Source organism: Penicillium subrubescens (genome assembly GCF_028828155.1).
Source record: "Penicillium subrubescens strain IBT 31985 chromosome Unknown utg000006l_segment0_segment0, whole genome shotgun sequence".
Classification (NCBI taxonomy): domain Eukaryota; kingdom Fungi; phylum Ascomycota; class Eurotiomycetes; order Eurotiales; family Aspergillaceae; genus Penicillium; species Penicillium subrubescens.
The window spans coordinates 1,413,926-1,431,835 of record NW_026643156.1 but is presented as its reverse complement, the minus strand read 5'-3'; the positions used below and the strand labels follow the sequence as shown (position 1 = coordinate 1,431,835).

Here is a 17,910-nt window from a genome sequence, read left to right as displayed (position 1 = left end):
TGGATACACATACAGAATCATACACAAATCTCCTCCAACAGGCGATAAGGCCAACCATAGTGGAATATTACAAGCAGGGCCGAAGATAATTAGAATATAGTCTTCTACTATAGGATACCCAGTTATCCCACACAAAGCAAGCTTTTTCAACGTCTCCATCTCTCGACCACGCGTGCATTTGGCTAGTTCCATGGCCCAAGCGCCAATCGATAAGGCCGAGGTGAATCACTGGAACCAAAGAAAAATAATCAACCACCTGCGGTTTGGCGGTTACCGCCGGGCTTCCAGGGTTGCAGGCCTAAAGTATTAATTACGTGATAAGATACTTTTCGGTGCGACAGGCGCCCTCAGCTTTCTGCAAATGCTGCCCCTCTTTCCCCTCCGCATCCCCTCGCTCGCAAGATCTGGGCAATCTCTTCTCTCCAAGTTTTCCCCATCCACTCGTCCAATCGTCCCTCGCCGCTTCTTCTACGGACATATCAGTGATACCAAGATGGCGCCCCAGCTGGAGCCCTTTTTCAAGCAGTATGTGCCTTTGGTGTTTGCAGCTTGGAGTATGAAAAAAGGAAAAGACCATCCGACTCACGCGTGATTATAGGGTCGATGAGTCGTCCGAGCTCTTCATTGATCGTATGTACCAAGTCTCACACCAGCTAGTCGCGGATCCTGAATAGCCTGGCGAGAAAACCAGGCGAAATAAATTTGCTCGGCTGCTGATCTATCTCTATAGGTCTGCGCAAGGCAGTTGCTATTCCCTCCATCTCAGCCCAGGATGAGAACCGACCGGATGTGTTCCGCGTGAGTCCCGCAAGCTACCCCTCACGAGACCTTGGGGAGACTAACCAGTGTCTATCACGGCAAAGATGGCCCAATTCCTTGCGGACGAACTGACCGCGCTCGGTGCTGAGGTTGAGCAAAGGCCGCTGGGCAAGCAGCCCGGCAAGGAGCACCTCGATCTGCCCCCCGTCGTCGTTGCCCGCTACGGTAACGACAAGAACAAGAAGACCATCCTGGTCTACGGCCACTACGATGTGCAGCCCGCTCTGAAGGAGGACGGCTGGGCTACCGAGCCCTTCGAGTTGACCATCGATGAGAAGGGTCGCATGTATGGCCGTGGATCTACGGATGACAAGGGCCCCGTTCTGGGCTGGGTTAACGTGATCGAGGCTCACCGCAAGGCTGGTGTTGAGCTGCCCGTCAACCTGCTCTGCTGCTTTGAGGGAATGGAGGAGTATGGATCTGAGGGTCTGGATGACTTCATCAACGCTGAGGCCAAGAAGTACTTCAAGGATACCGACGCCGTGTGCATTTCGGATAACTACTGGCTTGGTACTGAGAAGCCTTGCCTGACCTACGGTCTTCGTGGCTGCAACTACTACTCCATCAGTGTCTCCGGTCCTGCCCAGGACCTCCACAGCGGTGTCTTCGGTGGCTCTGCACACGAGCCCATGACCGACCTGGTCCAAGTTCTGTCAAAGCTGGTGGATCCCCAGGGTAACATTCTGATCCCTGGCCTCATGGATCTGGTTGCTCCCGTGACTGAGGATGAGAAGTCTCTGTACGGCAACATTAGCTACACCATGGAGAACCTCCACGAGTCCTTGGGCAGTGAGACTGGTATCCACCCCAACAAGGAGCGCACTCTGATGGCCCGCTGGCGGTACCCCTCCCTGTCCATTCACGGTATCGAGGGCGCTTATTCCGCTCCTGGAGCCAAGACGGTCATCCCCGCCAAGGTGATCGGCAAGTTCTCTATTCGCACCGTGCCCAACATGGAGAGTGAGGATGTCAACAAGCTGGTGTTCGACCACATCAAGGCCGAGTTCGCCAAGCTCAACAGCAAGAACAAGCTGGATGTGTGGTTGCAGCACGACGGCAAGTGGTGGGTGGCCAGCCCTAAGCACTGGAACTTCAGTGCCGCCAGCAAGGCCGTCCAGCAGGTCTTTGGCGTCGAGCCGGATATGACCCGTGAGGGTGGAAGGTATGTATATTGCTTTTCTTTCTTCATTGACACGATCTAACTGGATTGTAGTATTCCCGTCACATTGACCTTCGAGCAAGCCACTGGCAAGAACGTCTTGCTGCTCCCCATGGGTAGTTCCACCGATGCCGCTCACTCGGCCAACGAGAAGCTGGACCGCCGCAACTATATTGAGGGAACCAAGTTGCTAGGTGCTTACCTGCACTACGTGGCCGAGGAGCCGGCCACTGAGTAAACGTGCGCGTTTCTATCAACACTATAGAAACATGCTCAAATTAAGCCAATCAACAAGCTATCTTATGAATAAATTATGCCCCTTCGATTTAACATGTTATCAGAAGAGCAGCAGGGAAGAGCATGTTTCATGTAACTTAAAAATAGCATCAAACTGAAATCAATACAGGCAAAGATCTAAACCCAAAGGTCACTTTCATACACAGTTTCTGGGGGCGGTAGAATACGTACACTCAGTTAAGTACCTGCAGCGGGGAGGTTCCGCTTACTCATCTCCCGCGTTTGACGCGAAAGTGCGCGCCGACGCGAGCTACCGCTTTCATTGTTCAATTTGGTCATTGATGGTGATTTCTGTCGCTATGCACTGAAACTCTCTCCTTCATATTCGGTATCCTTGAGCGATGCCGTCTTTCAAACGAGTACAGGCGCCCTCGGATTCCGAGGATCAGAGTGACGGGGGATCAGAGAGCGCCGCATCGAACCCCACGCCTTATTCTGTATGTTCACCATATTATCACTGAATTCTCCAAAGGCAAAGTTACTAAGACAGAACACAGAGAAAACGAGCCCGTCTATCCGCTTCTCCCACATCTTCTGATGGATCGGGAGCGAACGATAGTGATTCCGACTCCCCCTCCCCCTCCAACGATGATGCGCTCCCCGACGGAGATGCGGACGAGAGAGAACTCGAGTTGCTCCAGACCCAGATAATCCAGGATAAATACGCCCGTATGGTCGATGAAACCAATGTTCCTGCTGAACACGGTATTCTCGAACGTGTCGAATGCTACAATTTCATGTGCCACAACCACTTCTCTGTGGACCTCGGGCCGTTGATCAACTTCATTGTCGGAAAGAACGGTAGTGGAAAAAGTGCCATCTTGACCGCTATCACGCTTTGCCTGGGAGGCAAAGCGTCTGCAACAAACCGCGGACAGAGCTTGAAGAGCTTTATCAAGGAAGGCAAGGAAAACGCCTCCATCATTGTCCGGATCAAGAACCAAGGCGAAGGCGCCTACATGCCCGACGACTATGGAAAATCCATCATTGTTGAACGCCATTTCACAAAGAGCGGCTCCAGTGGTTTCAAGATCAAAAATGAGTCAGGGCGCATCGTCTCCACGAAAAAGGCCGAGCTAGATGCCATTACCGACTACTTCTCTCTGCAAATCGATAATCCCATGAATGTGCTCTCGCAGGACATGGCCCGCCAGTTTCTCAGCAGTTCCACTGCGGCAGAGAAATACAAGTTTTTCGTCAAGGGTGTGCAGTTGGAACAACTAGACCAGGATTATCGCTTGATTGAGGAATCTGTGGATCAGATTGAGGAGAAACTCAGAACCCAGGCGCCAAATATTCGCTTTTTGGAGAACCAGAGAGACATGGCAATGAAAAAGTTGGAACTTTCTGACCAACAAGACTCCCTGAGGGAACGCATCAAGACCTATCGGAAACAGCTGGCTTGGGCTACTGTGGAGGAAGAAGAACGAGTAAGTGGTCCTTGTACCATCCCAGTATTTGGCTTGTCTAACATGAAGACCAGACGAGAGATTCACTTACCCACGAACTGGCCAAGGCAGATGAGGGAATCTCTCACGCTGAGGCCGATTTGAGCCAATACGATGATAGGCTCCAGACCGTTGACGCGGAGTTAGCCACGGCAGCAGAGCATTGCAATAGAACAAGCCATGCACTAGAGGAAGGTCAAAAGGAGAAAGAACAGATGGAGGACAATTTGAAGAAAGTATCGGCAGATTCGCGTGAGGCCCTTGTATGTAAACGGGATTTCAATTCAATTTGTGACCTGATAACATTGCTAATACACCACAGTCCGATCAACGAGCCATCAAAGACCACCTCGACAAGGCGAACGCTAGAGTTAAAACAGCGCAAGAGAAGGTCGAGGCCGAAGAAAACCGTCTCATCGAGGTAAGCAATGGAGGCTACGCTCGAAGACAGGCGGAATACGAGGAGGCCAAAAATCTCGCTGCTGCTGCACGGACCGAGTACGAGTCGTACGAACGAGGCCAACCCTCTCTACGAGAAGCTATCAAGTCTGCCGAGAGGAAAACACAAGATGCCAAGAAACAGCTGGATATCAAAATACAGGACATCAACCAAGCCGACAGCCGGTTGCGAGACCTCACGAGAGAAAATGCACAGGCTAGAAATGGCTTCCATGAGAAAATGCCAGCGCTTCTGAGAGCCATTCAGCAAGAAAGATCGTTCACAACCCGTCCGGTTGGACCGATTGGGCATCACGTCACCTTGCTTAAGCCAAAATGGGCTTCTATTATCGAGAGTACACTTGGACACAGCCTTTCCAGCTTCGTAGTAAAAAGCCATAGCGACCAAAAGATTCTCAGCAATATCATGAAAAGGGTGGGCTGGTAAGTATTGAAATCGTCCTCCTTGATGGCTACCGGCAGATTTCTCTCTCTAACAGCCGTTGCAGTCAATGCCAGATCTTGGTCGGATCTAATGAGAATATCGACACGTCAAACAATGAGCCGGACAGTCAGTATGACACGGTTTTGAGAGTTTTGCAGGTCAGGTAACGCGCTCGTCATCTATGAGACATTATGCTAATTTTGCGTTTACATAGATCGACAATGATCTAGTCCGAGGACATCTTATTGTCAGACACACCATTGAGAAAATGCTTCTTGTTGAAGATTTGGAAGAGGCTTCAAGGTTGATGTTCGACGGTCAAAGGCTCAGAAACGTTGTACGATGTTTCAGCATCGACTCGATGGATCAAAGGCGCGGAGTTCATCTCTCTTATAATAAAGAGGGTGGTCCCAGTCAGTCACCAGTAGCGCCATACAAAGGCTATCCACGGATGAAGTCGGATCTGGCCTCTCAGACCAGGTATGATCCATAATTCACATTGATCCATAATGATTCAGATGTTGATTTCTACCCATCTACAGTCACCAGCGTGGGGTCCTCCAGGACCTTCAACGTCAAAAACTTAATCTCAAGCAAGAGTATGAAACTGCGGTTGCTCATTTGGGATCATGCAAGCGAGATTTGGCGGACTATGACCGGGAGAGCAACGAGTTGAAGATTGAGATGCAGCGACTAGAAGATCATGCCGAGTCGCTCAGAGATGCTCTTGAAACTACCGAGGATGGGCAACTCGACGCCTTGAAACTGGTTCTAGAGGATGCGAAGGACGAGGTGCGAAACCACCAATTGTCGCTCGAGGAGGCCAAGAGTGCCCAGGCCATTGTGCTTGATAAAGTGAGGGATGCGCGACGAGATCTTACTAGTGCAGTCGAGAAGCTGGCGACTCTAAATCAGAGGTGCATTGTTGCCAAGGAGGAGCAGGAGCGTGTTGATGATAAGCGCCACCAAATCCTCAGCGAGAAGAATAAGGCTATCTCGCGCATTGATGAGGCCAAAGGACTCAGGGACCGAATTCGGCGGCAACATGATCAATTGGTAGCTAAACTACTCCAATCGATTGAGGGGGCCAGCATCATCACGCCGAGGGTTCCTGTGGACGAAGGCGAGACCACCGATAGTCTCGGAGCAAAGATGGAAAAATTGAAAGCGGACTTGCAGCGATACAGTCAACAGTGAGTGTTCCCTTTGTTGGTCCTTTCGACAATACTGATCAGTGGCTCTTTTTTCAGGCTGGGTGCTACAAGAGAGCAAATTGCCAACGATGCTTCGGTGACAGAGGCGAAGTATCAACGAGCTTTGAAACAGGTGGAAGAGATGACCACACTAGCCCAGGTATTTCTCTGCTTCCAAACAATCTTCGATGTTCCAACGCCTCGTATTGATTCTAACAATGAGCAGATATTCAAAGACACGTTGCATAATCGTAAGAAGCGGTGGGAGATCTTCCGAGCCCACATCTCGTCCCGTGCCAAGGCCCAGTTCACCTACTTGTTGAGTGAGCGCAGCTTCCGGGGTCAGTTATTGACCAACCATAAAGAGAAGCTGTTGGACCTGCAAGTATGTTCCACCATTCCCTTGGATCAGCAGCTCATAAACTGACTCCTGCTTGTCCCTACCCAGGTTGAGCCCGATATCACGAAAGACGACAGCACTGGCCGTGGAGCCAAAACACTTTCCGGTGGTGAGAAGTCATTCTCACAAATCTGTCTGCTGCTTGCCCTCTGGGAAGCTATGGGTTCTCCTATTCGGTGTCTCGATGAGTTGTACGTATCCCTCTACCCAGTGTTTATGCTCTTTGCCTTTACTTACCAATTCTCCAGTGATGTTTACATGGACCACATTAATCGCAAAATGGCCATTGACATGCTTGTAAGTTTTTCTCAGCTCGAGTCACCCCATCATTTGATTATTGACTCTTGCTTCCAGATGATCGCCGCTCGACGGTCCATTGGACGCCAGTTCATCTTGATCACACCGGGCAATCGGAACGATATCACTATTGATGCTGATGTCCGGGTGAAGGAGTTAGCAGAGCCTGAACGTGGGCAAACTAGTTTACCCTACCAAAGGGCGCGGTAAGAATGGATAACATGGTTGATGTACCTCGGGTTTGGTCTTGCATTTCTTCTGGGGTGTTTCTTGGAGCTTAATACCCCGTTCAATGTTCTGAATATGGCTTAGTTTCGATCTGATCAGCCAGAAATATTTAATGGAAATGTCTCAAGTAGTCATCCCATGTGAGTATTGCAAACTAAATCTTAATTGTGTACTGTAGAATCGAACTGTCTTCTCTAGACCGCACCAGATGTAGATCGTGATCACGTGATTGCGGCGGGACCTGCGATGACCGCCTGCGCAAGTCTTTTGACTTCCGTGAATCCCTTCACTCTGGCAGAACCTCATCTTCTCTCTTCCCACCTCCCACCTTCAATCTTACCGTCTTCCTTACTCTCGCCCACGAGAATCTTCTTTGATCTTGTCTCCCACCACTATTCGCTGGGCGTCCGCTTTGATCACTCTTCAACAAGACCTATCTCAATCTGAATGACCGCGGCTCTGACCCTTCTATCCGCCATCCTTTTCACCCTCCTGGTTTGAGCTCTGCGCCACTTCCCAGGATTTCTTCAGCCTTCCTCCCTTACTCACCTTCAACCAACTCTCACAACCTCGTTCACCCAAGACCTTCGTGAACCGAATCAAATTCCGCTCCCACGAAATCGCACGATTCACAATTTCAAGCCCCGCATCTCTCGTGGAATTGCCTCCTCCACAGCCCTCACCTTATTTCCTTCAATCATCCACAACAACCATGGCTGACGCTATCGCAACACAACTTCAAAACACTACCCTCAGGTAAATTATCTGGTACTCATTGCATTACAATCCACCCTCCGCTGACCATTTTTATCTTAGCGGGGATAACGCCGCAGAAGTCAGACTCCAAGACACACTTCAGCTACCTCCCAGAGATGCCCGACCCCAGACTGAGGTTGGTTGCTCACTGCTCCTTGTGGGAACACATGCAGAAAACTGATTGGATTTACAGGACGTTACTGCCACCAAGGGCCTCGAGTTCGAGGACTTCTACATTAAGCGCGAACTGATGATGGGCATTTTCGAGGCCGGATTCGAGAAGCCCTCCCCCATCCAGGAAGAAACGATACCCGTTGCCCTCACCGGCCGAGACATCCTTGCCCGAGCCAAGAATGGTACTGGCAAGACCGCTGCCTTCGTCATCCCCACCCTTGAGCGGATCAACCCGAAAAGCACCAAGACCCAGGCTCTGATCCTGGTCCCCACAAGAGAGCTGGCTCTTCAAACTTCCCAAGTTTGCAAGACTCTCGGAAAGCATCTGGGTATCAATGTTATGGTTACTACTGGTGGAACTGGTCTCATGGATGATATCATCCGGTTGAATGATGCCGTTCATATCCTTGTCGGTACCCCTGGTCGAGTCCTGGATCTTGCCAGCAAGGGTGTTGCCGATCTGTCTGAATGCCCAACTTTCGTCATGGATGAGGCTGACAAGCTCCTCTCCCCCGAATTCACCCCTGTCATTGAACAACTGATGTCCTTCCATCCTAAGGATCGCCAGGTCATGCTTTTCAGTGCTACTTTCCCCCTCATCGTGAAGTCATTCAAGGACAAGCACATGCGCAACCCGTACGAGATCAACCTGATGGATGAGCTCACCCTGCGCGGTATCACGCAGTACTACGCCTTTGTGGAGGAGAAGCAGAAAGTTCACTGCCTGAATACCCTGTTCTCAAAGCTCCAGATCAACCAGTCGATCATTTTCTGTAACTCCACCAACCGTGTGGAGCTTCTGGCCAAAAAGATTACAGAGCTTGGTTATTCGTGCTTTTACTCGCACGCTCGGATGCTCCAGCAGCACCGTAACCGCGTGTTCCACGATTTCCGCAATGGTGTTTGCCGTAACTTGGTCTGCTCAGACTTGCTGACCCGTGGTATCGATATTCAAGCGGTCAACGTCGTCATCAACTTCGACTTCCCAAAGAATGCTGAGACCTATCTTCACCGTATCGGTCGTTCCGGACGTTTCGGTCACCTGGGTCTGGCCATCAACTTGATCAACTGGGATGATCGTTTCAATCTGTACAAGATTGAGCAGGAGCTGGGCACCGAGATTCAACCCATTCCTCAAAACATTGACAAGAACCTTTACGTCTACGATTCTCCTGAGAACATCCCTCGTCCTATCTCGAACCCCGCTCAACCCATGATTACGGCTCCCCAGCACCCTATCAACGGCGACCGTCAGCCTCGTCGTCAGCACAATCACCAGAATAACGGGCAGTACTACAACAACAACCGAGGTCGGGGAGGCTCTTATCGTGGAGGCCGTGGACAAGGCCCTCGTCGTGGCCCCCAGCAACACGATTCCAACCAGGCCGCTTTTGCCCCGAGCCAGGTTGGCCCGCAGCCACCAGCTCCTGTGTCATAGACCCCTTCGTCATCTTAGATCTGAAGCAGGGGTTATCTCGGAAAACACTGCTATCTTACTCTGATGACTCATGTCACGGCTGCCTCGGATTTTCCCTTTTCAAAACGTGCTACGCATCGCTTCTTACCTGTTTTTGTCTGATTCTTTACCTGCTCCCCTCCCCTCTGCCTTTTTTACCCTTCCTTATGACTTGTCCTACATGAGAATTTCCTTTTCACGGAATGGACTTTGGCAGCTTCACTCAACGACACCATTTCGACGATGAAGTCTACCATTGCTTTCTCACCAACTCCTCTCCCGTCACGATGCTACGGTGCTGAGGGGATCTGTGTATCATAATTCCCTGTTCTGCTCTCCATGGTCTCCCAATGTGTTCATCGCCATGGGTCGCTTTGGGGTTTCTATTTTTGGTTTTGAGCATGGTGCATTGTTCGGTGCCGCGAGTGCTCTGCGATCCTGGTTTTTCATCCCCCACACACAAGGTGTACATATGCTCGTTCACCGCGGTTATGCTTCAACAGGTTTTGCAGGGCAAGTGGCGTTCTCGGGGGTCTTCGATTGACATTGGCGTTCTGGCGGAGTCGGCGGAAGCTGATGTTGTGACGGCTTTCTTCGATCTTCATTTTCCTATTGTTCTCGCTGCTCAGAGAGAACCACGACCTTCTTCCACAATGCACCTGTCTGGTTTTCGATCTCCCCATTGCATGTTTCTCTACTCTCTCCTCGGTTCAGCTTTGAATCTCTGGGAGTCTATTTACCAGCACCACTCCCAATTTCCATCAACCTCATGCCAACTCTACCCTGGCCTCGACACGATACCGCGACTATTCCGACATCTTACCTCTTTCAATATGGCATATCTTACCACCATGTCCGAGTACCTTTTGATGTCGAATCCCCCAACTTCCCCTACAACACCAAACCCGAACTCGACGAAATTTGAAAAAAAGAAAAAAAAAAATCGGAGGAGCACTAAGATGTGAAGGATTTAGATAGCATCTTGTGAATTGACAATTACTCCTCTGATATCATTCCTACATTCATGTAGATCCAGTAGCACAAGTAAATCAAGTTTACTACATAATAGAGATTTCTAAAATAACTGACATCAGGACTACAACCAACTTCATCAAGTTACTCCGTATACTCCTCCGTACATCGAAGGACCACCGAGGTCGGAGTAAAGAGAGCTGCACAAAGTGGGGCTGCCGGCGACCGTAAATGCGATCTACGAAACCCGAGGTCCAGCATCTTTCAACCACGATCATTGTCACTCCAAATGGCTACGGCGAGTAGGGATCCAACGGCCAGGGTTAGTACACAGTCACTGATAATCTTTGTTTGAGACTGATCAATCGAAACGAACAGCCCAGCGCTCTGCGCTCCATCATTGCGGGCTCCACTGCTGGAGCCGTGGAGATCGGTAAGGATACCGCATTTGTGACTTCATAACGATGTGCGCGCGCTAACCACCGGTTCTGACTAGCAATTACCTATCCTGCTGAGTGTATGCTCTCGTTGTGCAGTCCTCGACCCTCCTTTCTCTCGCTAAGCTAATTGACGACCTAGTTGCGAAAACCCGGACACAACTTAATCGCCGACTTGCGGAGGGCCAGAAACTCCCGTTTCCGCCTTTCGGAAAGCAGTGGTACGCTGGATGTACTACGTTGATTATTGGGAATTCGCTGAAGGCTGGAATTCGTGCGTGTGTTGTTCGTGGAGTGCTGGGAATATTAGCTCATAACTCGTGTCTATACAGGCTTCGTTGCGTTCGATGCCATCAAGGCATCTCTCCAAGATGAGAACGGCAAGATTTCGGGGCCGAGGACGGTCGTGGCTGGGTTTGGTGCGGGCTTCACCGAGTCTCTTCTTGCGGTGACTCCCTTTGAGAGTATCAAGACTCAATTGTCGGCAATCCCTTGGTTTCCTCCGGTCCTGGCAACACATTACTGACGTGGTGGTACTCGCAGGATTGACGACCGGAAGGCTGCTAAGCCACGTATGAATGGGTTCCTTCACGGTAGCAAGATTATCTGGCAAGAACGTGGAATTCGGGGCTTTTTCCAAGGCTTTGTGCCTACTACCGCTCGGCAAGCGGCCAACTCGGCTACTCGGTTCACCAGTTATACTACGATCAAGCAGTTCGCCGAAGGCTATGTCGCCCCCGGTGAGAAGCTCGGAACACTTGCTACCTTCGGCATTGGTGGATTGGCGGGTATTATCACAGTGTATGTGTTGGCAGCTTCCCAGGATGAAAGCATTCTACGCAGCCCGCTGACTTTGATGATTCTACTAGTTACGTGACCCAGCCTCTTGACACAGTCAAGACAAGGTAAGTATCCCAGTTGAGCTTAGACAGTGTTGTGTGGAAGTCGCTCACCATCTTTCTAGAATGCAATCGCTCGAAGCCAGCAAGCACTACAAGAACAGCTTTGTCTGCGCAGCCAGGATCTTCAAGGATGAGGGCATCTTCACTTTCTGGTCCGGAGCCATGCCCCGACTGGCCCGGTTGATCCTGAGCGGTGGAATTGTGTTTACCATGTGCGTCGTCTTGTGCAGTATCCGCTGGTTGTTTCCTGTATTGATATGCTAACATCACCTGGCAGGTATGAAAAATCGATGGAGTTGATGGATCTCGCAGATCCCGAGAGGAAGTACCTTTAAGAGGGTATCTGGATTTGAAAGTATGTACCTTTTAACATAGATCGGTTGCGAGGATTGTATGCCGTTTCAATAGAGTCAATATCCATGAGAATGTGTCGCTATAAAAGTACATGGTATCATTTCTTTAGTGTACAATATGACCAGGACAAGCCTTGTGTTCTTTACTTCTTCTTCGTCTTTTCCTCCTTTAGCAGTTCTTCTGCTACCATGGTCTCAACATCACGGTCAGCCATCCAGGTGCGTACGCTTTCCATAACCGTCTCCAAGCCATCGCCGCCATCGAGGACACCGTCAAGATTGTGAATCGTGGTACCGCTCCGATGATCGGTACAACGGCTCTGCCCATAGTTGTATGTGCGAATCTTGTCTCCGCGACCCATCCGAGCCACTCCACCCATCGCACCGCGGCGCAATTGGACCAATTCCTGCTCGCGCGCTTCCTGGCGCGCCTCGGCGATTTTGGCTCGTAGCACCTGCCAGGCCTTGCGTCGGTTGGAATGTTGGGACCGTTCATCCTGCATGGAGACAACGGTGCCCGTGGGGATATGGGTCAATCGAATGGCGGACTCGGTCTTGTTGACGTGCTGTCCACCGGCACCGCTAGCTCGCATCTTTTCCACGCGCACTTCTTGCGGGTCGATATAGTAGTCACTGTTGGGATCTTCAAAGTTCAAGGCATTGTCCGCCCCGCTGCCGCTCTCTGGGAAACTGGGCAAGACCATTACACTGACGGCGCTGGTGTGTGTTCGGCCCTTGGTTTCTGTGGCTGGTACTCTCTGGACGCGGTGCACCCCGGACTCGGTCCGCATGATATCGTATGCACCGTCCGCCTCGATCTCGATGACTCCTTCACTCAGGCGATCCTCCGATGCTCCGTCCTCGACGTCCTGTTTCAAAATCGTTGGCCGAAGGCCTCGCCGAGAACAGAAAGACATATACATCCGAAGCATCTCAAATGCGAAGAGGCCTGCCTCATCTCCTCCTGCTCCAGGGCGAATTTCCACGAGACATGGTAGATCTGCAAATGGGTGGCGGGGGATCAGGGCCTTCTTGAGCCGGTCTGATATCGTAGGCAAGGCTTCCCGGGTGGAGTCTAGGTCCTCAATGGCGAGAGATCGTAGTTCATCATCGGTCTCGGGTTGCTCTAGGAGAGACTTTAATTCGATAATCGACTCGTTCGCGCTATCCCATTCTTTCAGGACTGTTGTAACTGGGGCGATCTCCCCCACTCGTTTGGCGACCTTCGCATCGAAGGCCTCTGCCAATTTTTCCGAGAGTTTCACATGTTCGGTGGCGAGCAATCGCGCTCTCGTCAAAAGGACCGGAGACAGGCCGGAGTCTGCGGCGGCGGCTGGGTAAGTTAGCGGCGGTTCATTCACCAGTAGAGAGCTTTGGGATATCGAAGTTTTTACCGGTATGTGCAGATCGCAAGAATAAATTCAAGCCCAACCTAGCAGGCCGCCAGATTAATCGGCGGCATTGGAGCATCCTTGTTGAGGTTAAACAAATGAAAGGGCGTCTAAGAAGATAAGATCGGAGGATTTGCGGGCGGGCGTAATTTAATCGTACGGTACGCGTAAAGGCCACCGAACGGGCTTCGAGAGTCTTCGACTTCGCATTCCATCGCTGACTTGTCCTTATCAACCTTCACTTTCACTCTTTTTTGTTTCTGTTTCTTTAACTCCAACTATTACCCTGGGCCATGCTTATGCGCCTCAATTAAAATTCAACAATGCGCATCTCGCTTGAAACCGTCACGGCCGTCCTGGCTTGTCTCTCCACCAGCTATGCGCTCCAGATTCCCCCCGATACGCCGCTCTCTGAGTTGATCTCCTCCGCCAAAGCGCATCTGGCAAAGGGCTCCCCACGAGATGCTCTCGTATACTTCGATGCTGCCGTCTCACGCGATCCTAACAATTATATCACCATCTACCAGCGCGGCGCTGCTTACCTGTCCATTGGCAAGAACACCCAGGCGACGGAGGACTTCAATCGAGTACTGGAACTAAAGCCCGATTTCGAGGGCGCGCTACTCCAGCGATCTCGTCTCCGGGCTCGGTCTGCCCACTGGAAGGAAGCTTTGCAGGATTTGGAGCGTGCAGGAAAGAAGAACTCGGAGGAATACCAGGAGCTCCAGGCTGCGCGGGATGCAGCAGCCCTAGCTTTGGCTGCGGAGAAGAAGGGAGACTGGGAGGCCTGTATCGCGCAGGCGGGAGTGGCTATTATGAAGGCGAATACGGATCTATCGTTGCGACAGGCTCGCGCACACTGTCGATTTGAGAGAGGTGAAGTGGAAGAAGGTGTGAGCGACCTGGCGCATGTTCTACAGATCTCCCCGAACTTGGTGGAGCCTCATCTACAGATGTCCTCCATGCTGTTCTATGCTCTGGGTGATAGTGATCGTGGTCTCGCGCAAATCCGCAAATGTCTGCATACTGATCCCGACTCGAAGGCCTGCAATCGTCTCTATAAACGAGAACGACAGCTGGCTAAGTCATTGGGGAAATTGCACAGTGCCCTGGAGGCGCGCAAGTTCAGCAATGCGGTGAAGTTGATGGTGGATGATGGGGAAGATACTGGGTTGATTACGGATGTGAAGAATGACGTCGCCGAGGCGAGAGCAGCGGGTCATATTCACCCAGCGGCGTCTAATAATCTCTATGTCTTCCTGGTTGAGAAGACTTGCGAGTCCTACCGAGAGGTTTGTACCCCCAATCATTTCCTTTGACCAGTCTACAATACTAATTCGTGTTGATAGATGCGTATGGCCAAGAAGGCTGGTCCTTATTGCGCCGAGTCCCTCCAACTGGTTCCATATTCTCTTCATGGTCTACTATACCAGGCCCAGACTGAGCTGGATGAAGATCAGTTTGAACAAGCAGTGCGCACATTGAACACTGCTCGGGAGCATCACCCGCACTCGCAGGAGATCCAGTCCCTTCTTCAAAAAGCACAGGCCCTATTGAAGCGATCGAAGCAAAAGGATTATTACAAGGTGCTTGGGGTCAGTCGAGACGCAGACGAACGGACGATCAAGCGCGCATACCGTCAATTGATGAAACTGCACCACCCTGACAAGGCTCACGCCCAGGGCGTGTCCAAGGAAGAGGCGGAGAAGAAGATGGCCTCTATTAACGAGGCATACGAGGTCCTGTCCGACTCTGAGCTGCGTACCCGTTACGACAATGGTGATGATCCCAACGACCCCGAGTCGCAGCAGCGAGGCAATCCCTTCCAACAGGGCAGTCCCTTCGGTCATGGCGGCGGCCAGCAGCAATTTTTCTTCCAGCAGGGTGGCCAGCAGTTCAAGTTCGGTGGTCAGGGCTTCGGAGGCTTCCCCTTCCGTTGATATCTTTTCTTTCTTTTCATTGGCGTCCCTTTGCCATTGTAAAACATACCGCGGTGTTTCTAGGAGTATCTACGCCATGTTTTTTGCTGCCCGTTGGAGGGTATTGCGGGCTCGGCATCATTGTTGTCCTTTTCGAGCTGTTTCTGCTTCTTTTCGTAGTTACCATGAGCGGTGAAATGGAAAAAATTCAGCTGCAGCATCGTCTTGTCATTGACTATCCTAGTACGATAATTCCATGTCATCCTGTAGCGCATCGAGAAGTGCTCTCATTGAACATCGTTCTGACTTTTCTTCTGCTCCAAGCCTCGTCTTCATGATCCGGGCGCGTCCGTCAGCGGCACGTAGCTAACTTGGAACACCTTCTGTTTGTGAACCGATCCATCTGCCTTTTTATCCACCACCCAAATATGCTGGCCACCACCAAGACCCAGGCTACTCCAGCTAGTCCCATCATTCTCCGACTCAACCGGTATGAAAAGCCGTCCGGGGGCCCGCAACTGCTCAATCAGCACTGGGTGAAGCTCCTCCGCCGCCGCGCCAACATGGATAGCATCGTAGGGGGCATTTTCTTTCCAGCCCAGACGTCCATCTCCCGTGATGAATTTGACTTGTCCAGATTGCTGGAGCTGGCGACCATCTTCCGACTTGTTCATGTTGGATCGAGCCAGTTCAACTAGTTCGGGGATGTGGTCGATCCCAATCACCTGGCCTGGGGTGGCGCTGCCGGGCCGTCCGGTCACTAGGTTCGCTAGGACGTGTGTAAGGTATCCCGAGCCAGAGCCGATGTCTAGGACCTGGGATCCAGGTTCGAGGTGGTCAATTAGATACTCGCAGGCGTGGCCGTGCATGTGTGGTGCGGAGATGGTGGCTCCATGCCCGATGGACTGGGGCGAGTCCGAGTATGGCCTTGAGGGCGCGTAGTGAGCGCGGTCAACCTAGGTGACAGTGTCAGGGATTATTGTAGATTTAAAATCGTAGTGTTTTGTAGTGTGGGTAGCTGCTCACGCCTATCATGGCTTCTTTGACGCGTTCATTCTTGATCAGTCCGGCCTTGCATAGATTCTCGATCAACTCGGTGTTAGTAGATCCGGAGCAACGCCACGCCATGGTGAAGGTATTTGTAGGGCGCCAGGTGAGTCTTTGTTGTAGTTTTGCTAGCCTATGTAGCATGTAGGGATTTGAGAGTCTGAAGGGATGAGTCTTAGAGCTGTGTCAAGAGCGTTTGGTGATGATTGATGATATCGTTGGAGGCAACGGACTTCGTGACGCCATGCTCTCCTCATCCTCCACGTGATAGCATCTCAACTGTTTCTTCTCGCCCTGCGGTGGGAGATGTTGTTGATATTGGCCTTTTTGATGTGTGAGAATTTGCCAGTTCGCAAGACTTTGAATACAGTTTCAGGATGTATATGTGCTACGACATGAGTTAGCTATGGAAGGGATATAGCGAAATATACCTCACTAGTGTGGATATATATATTTCCACAGTGACAAACACGCTTTCCATCGATATTAGATGCAACACGCTTGCCTATGTGAACATGCACAAAAAGACATACAAAAACATCAATTAGATAGCTAGACTTGTTACTATTACTAGTATGATATAATAAAACATGAGTAACGCATATAAATTTAGAATGGTGAAGAAATCGAGAGCCAGAAAATCCAGGCATACAGAAAAAGCGGGAGGGGCAATGATGACTCATCAACTATTTTCTCAAACAGTCCACGTGACCTTCGGGACTTTCCTTCCTTCACGTCACTCACCGCCCCCCCACCGCCCCATCACCACCATCACGTGATCACCAAACACCATCTTAACTCCGATCGCCCCGCTGATTTCAAGAAGTGCCGCCAGTATGGCCACTGAAGCGGCGCTTGCTAGCTTTGACGTCCGCGCCGATGTGGACTTCATGACCCTGGACTATCTGGCATGTTTCGCGCTGGATATCATCCTGGCCGCAGCCGGCACCGCCAACCCCAGCCCTGAGCTGGAGGATGAAGTGAAGTGGACGGCGAGTCTCGTCGAAAGTGAGTTATGATGATCCCCGATAGCCTTCACGTTCCAATTCTGACTTTCACAGCCTTCCAATCTCTACTGCGCCGAAACCATCCAGAGCAGCCAATCCCCCTGGAGCTGGATGTCAAGCTGCGAGTCTTCGCCCTGGCCCATGATCTCTGGAACTACCCCGACCCGCAAACCACCGCCACTCCCGCCTCCGCCTCCGCCGCCACGAACAACTCCCCTGCCCTGGCGCGCATCGGGATCGACTTCCTGAGAATGTGCCAGGTCGCCGCCCACCGAGTCTCAGAGACTCGGTGGTTCGACGTTGGCGGCCGGTTCATGATCCAATCCGCGCTGCTGGGGGTCCGCCAGGGGGTCCCGGTTTCACTCCGCCAATTCTCGACCTGGACCCCGGACACCCCTGAGCGCCGATCAAAGTGGTGGGACGTCCGTGAGAGCTACGCGGCAGAGATTCCAGACGACCTGGGTGACCGTGCGGCATGGGTGACTCTGGACCAGCAGTACCCATTTGCCCACTTCAAGGCCATCGTGGTGGAGTTCCTCTTCGAGCTCATGACGACCCTCGACGCCCCCATTCTCCTCCAGCTGGAACGGGGCAAGCTGGATGGCTGGACCCCAGAGGAGACCCAGCAGCTAATGAAGGAGGCTGGAATGATATGAGCACGAGACTCACCCCAAACAGAAAGAGATCGTACTCTCCTCACTCGTCATGTTTCCTCACTTCTCCTGTTGTCTACCCTCCCTTTTGATCAACATGTCACACCGGTCAAATTGTC

General features: G+C 51.5%; 8 protein-coding genes across 8 annotated transcripts; 6 read left to right on the top strand and 2 right to left on the bottom strand.

Annotated features, from left to right (window-relative positions):
- The first annotated feature begins 268 nt into the window (after nt 1-268).
- On the top strand, nt 269-2,417 carry N7473_009011 (M20 family dipeptidase). The gene is made up of 5 exons (XM_057154950.1): nt 269-525; nt 599-630; nt 731-798; nt 864-1,981; nt 2,033-2,417. The coding sequence occupies exons 1-5, from the start codon at nt 362-364 to the stop codon at nt 2,214-2,216; spliced, it is 1,566 nt and encodes a 521-aa protein (XP_057006080.1). The 5' UTR covers nt 269-361; the 3' UTR covers nt 2,217-2,417.
- Nucleotides 2,418-2,616: 199 nt separating this feature from the next.
- Nucleotides 2,617-6,706, top strand: N7473_009010 (DNA repair protein SMC6; the record flags this gene model as incomplete). Its single annotated transcript, XM_057154949.1, has 12 exons — nt 2,617-2,712; nt 2,773-3,705; nt 3,759-3,986; nt 4,046-4,605; nt 4,671-4,764; nt 4,821-5,086; nt 5,149-5,799; nt 5,857-5,959; nt 6,026-6,184; nt 6,248-6,390; nt 6,448-6,496; nt 6,554-6,706. The coding sequence occupies 12 exons, from the start codon at nt 2,617-2,619 to the stop codon at nt 6,704-6,706; spliced, it is 3,435 nt and encodes a 1,144-aa protein (XP_057006079.1).
- A 730-nt stretch (nt 6,707-7,436) lies between these two features.
- On the top strand, nt 7,437-9,092 carry dhh1 (DExD/H-box ATP-dependent RNA helicase DHH1; the record flags this gene model as incomplete). The annotated part of the gene is made up of 3 exons (XM_057154948.1): nt 7,437-7,480; nt 7,541-7,616; nt 7,674-9,092. The coding sequence occupies 3 exons, from the start codon at nt 7,437-7,439 to the stop codon at nt 9,090-9,092; spliced, it is 1,539 nt and encodes a 512-aa protein (XP_057006078.1).
- Nucleotides 9,093-10,371: 1,279 nt separating this feature from the next.
- On the top strand, nt 10,372-11,756 carry N7473_009008 (putative mitochondrial tricarboxylate transporter (Ctp); the record flags this gene model as incomplete). The annotated part of the gene is made up of 9 exons (XM_057154947.1): nt 10,372-10,404; nt 10,461-10,515; nt 10,579-10,599; nt 10,662-10,793; nt 10,852-10,999; nt 11,063-11,320; nt 11,389-11,424; nt 11,484-11,633; nt 11,699-11,756. 9 exons carry the CDS (start codon nt 10,372-10,374, stop codon nt 11,754-11,756), a joined length of 891 nt encoding a protein of 296 aa, XP_057006077.1.
- Nucleotides 11,757-11,917: 161 nt separating this feature from the next.
- Nucleotides 11,918-13,244, bottom strand: N7473_009007 (putative mitochondrial translation release factor (RF-1); the record flags this gene model as incomplete). The annotated part of the gene is made up of 2 exons (XM_057154946.1): nt 11,918-13,107; nt 13,169-13,244. 2 exons carry the CDS (start codon nt 13,242-13,244, stop codon nt 11,918-11,920), a joined length of 1,266 nt encoding a protein of 421 aa, XP_057006076.1.
- A 150-nt stretch (nt 13,245-13,394) lies between these two features.
- Nucleotides 13,395-15,279, top strand: N7473_009006 (DnaJ and TPR domain protein). The gene is made up of 2 exons (XM_057154945.1): nt 13,395-14,457; nt 14,515-15,279. The coding sequence occupies exons 1-2, from the start codon at nt 13,489-13,491 to the stop codon at nt 15,103-15,105; spliced, it is 1,560 nt and encodes a 519-aa protein (XP_057006075.1). The 5' UTR covers nt 13,395-13,488; the 3' UTR covers nt 15,106-15,279.
- Nucleotides 15,280-15,293: 14 nt separating this feature from the next.
- Nucleotides 15,294-16,524, bottom strand: N7473_009005 (protein-L-isoaspartate O-methyltransferase). Its single transcript, XM_057154944.1, has 2 exons — nt 16,111-16,524; nt 15,294-16,040 (listed from the first exon to the last, which is right to left on the bottom strand). The coding sequence occupies exons 1-2, from the start codon at nt 16,273-16,275 to the stop codon at nt 15,417-15,419; spliced, it is 789 nt and encodes a 262-aa protein (XP_057006074.1). The 5' UTR covers nt 16,276-16,524; the 3' UTR covers nt 15,294-15,416.
- Nucleotides 16,525-16,967: 443 nt separating this feature from the next.
- Nucleotides 16,968-17,794, top strand: N7473_009004 (uncharacterized protein; the record flags this gene model as incomplete). Its single annotated transcript, XM_057154943.1, has 2 exons — nt 16,968-17,139; nt 17,193-17,794. The coding sequence occupies 2 exons, from the start codon at nt 16,968-16,970 to the stop codon at nt 17,792-17,794; spliced, it is 774 nt and encodes a 257-aa protein (XP_057006073.1).
- Nucleotides 17,795-17,910: the final 116 nt, after the last annotated feature.

What these genes read in the sequence shown, in the direction of transcription:
- N7473_009006 (XM_057154945.1), top strand. Translation starts at nt 13,489, where the DNA reads ATGCGCATCTCGCTTGAAACCGTCACGGCCGTCCTGGCTTGTCTCTCC. An exon ending in CTTGCGAGTCCTACCGAGAG is followed by an intron (nt 14,458 to 14,514) that starts GTTTGTACCCCC and finishes TCGTGTTGATAG; the next exon opens with ATGCGTATGGCCAAGAAGGC.
- N7473_009011 (XM_057154950.1), top strand. Translation starts at nt 362, where the DNA reads ATGCTGCCCCTCTTTCCCCTCCGCATCCCCTCGCTCGCAAGATCTGGG. An exon ending in CTGGAGCCCTTTTTCAAGCA is followed by an intron (nt 526 to 598) that starts GTATGTGCCTTT and finishes GCGTGATTATAG; the next exon opens with GGTCGATGAGTCGTCCGAGC. An exon ending in GTCCGAGCTCTTCATTGATC is followed by an intron (nt 631 to 730) that starts GTATGTACCAAG and finishes CTATCTCTATAG; the next exon opens with GTCTGCGCAAGGCAGTTGCT.
- N7473_009005 (XM_057154944.1), bottom strand. Translation starts at nt 16,275, where the DNA reads ATGCTACATAGGCTAGCAAAACTACAACAAAGACTCACCTGGCGCCCT. An exon ending in TCAAAGAAGCCATGATAGGC is followed by an intron (nt 16,041 to 16,110) that starts GTGAGCAGCTAC and finishes ACTGTCACCTAG; the next exon opens with GTTGACCGCGCTCACTACGC.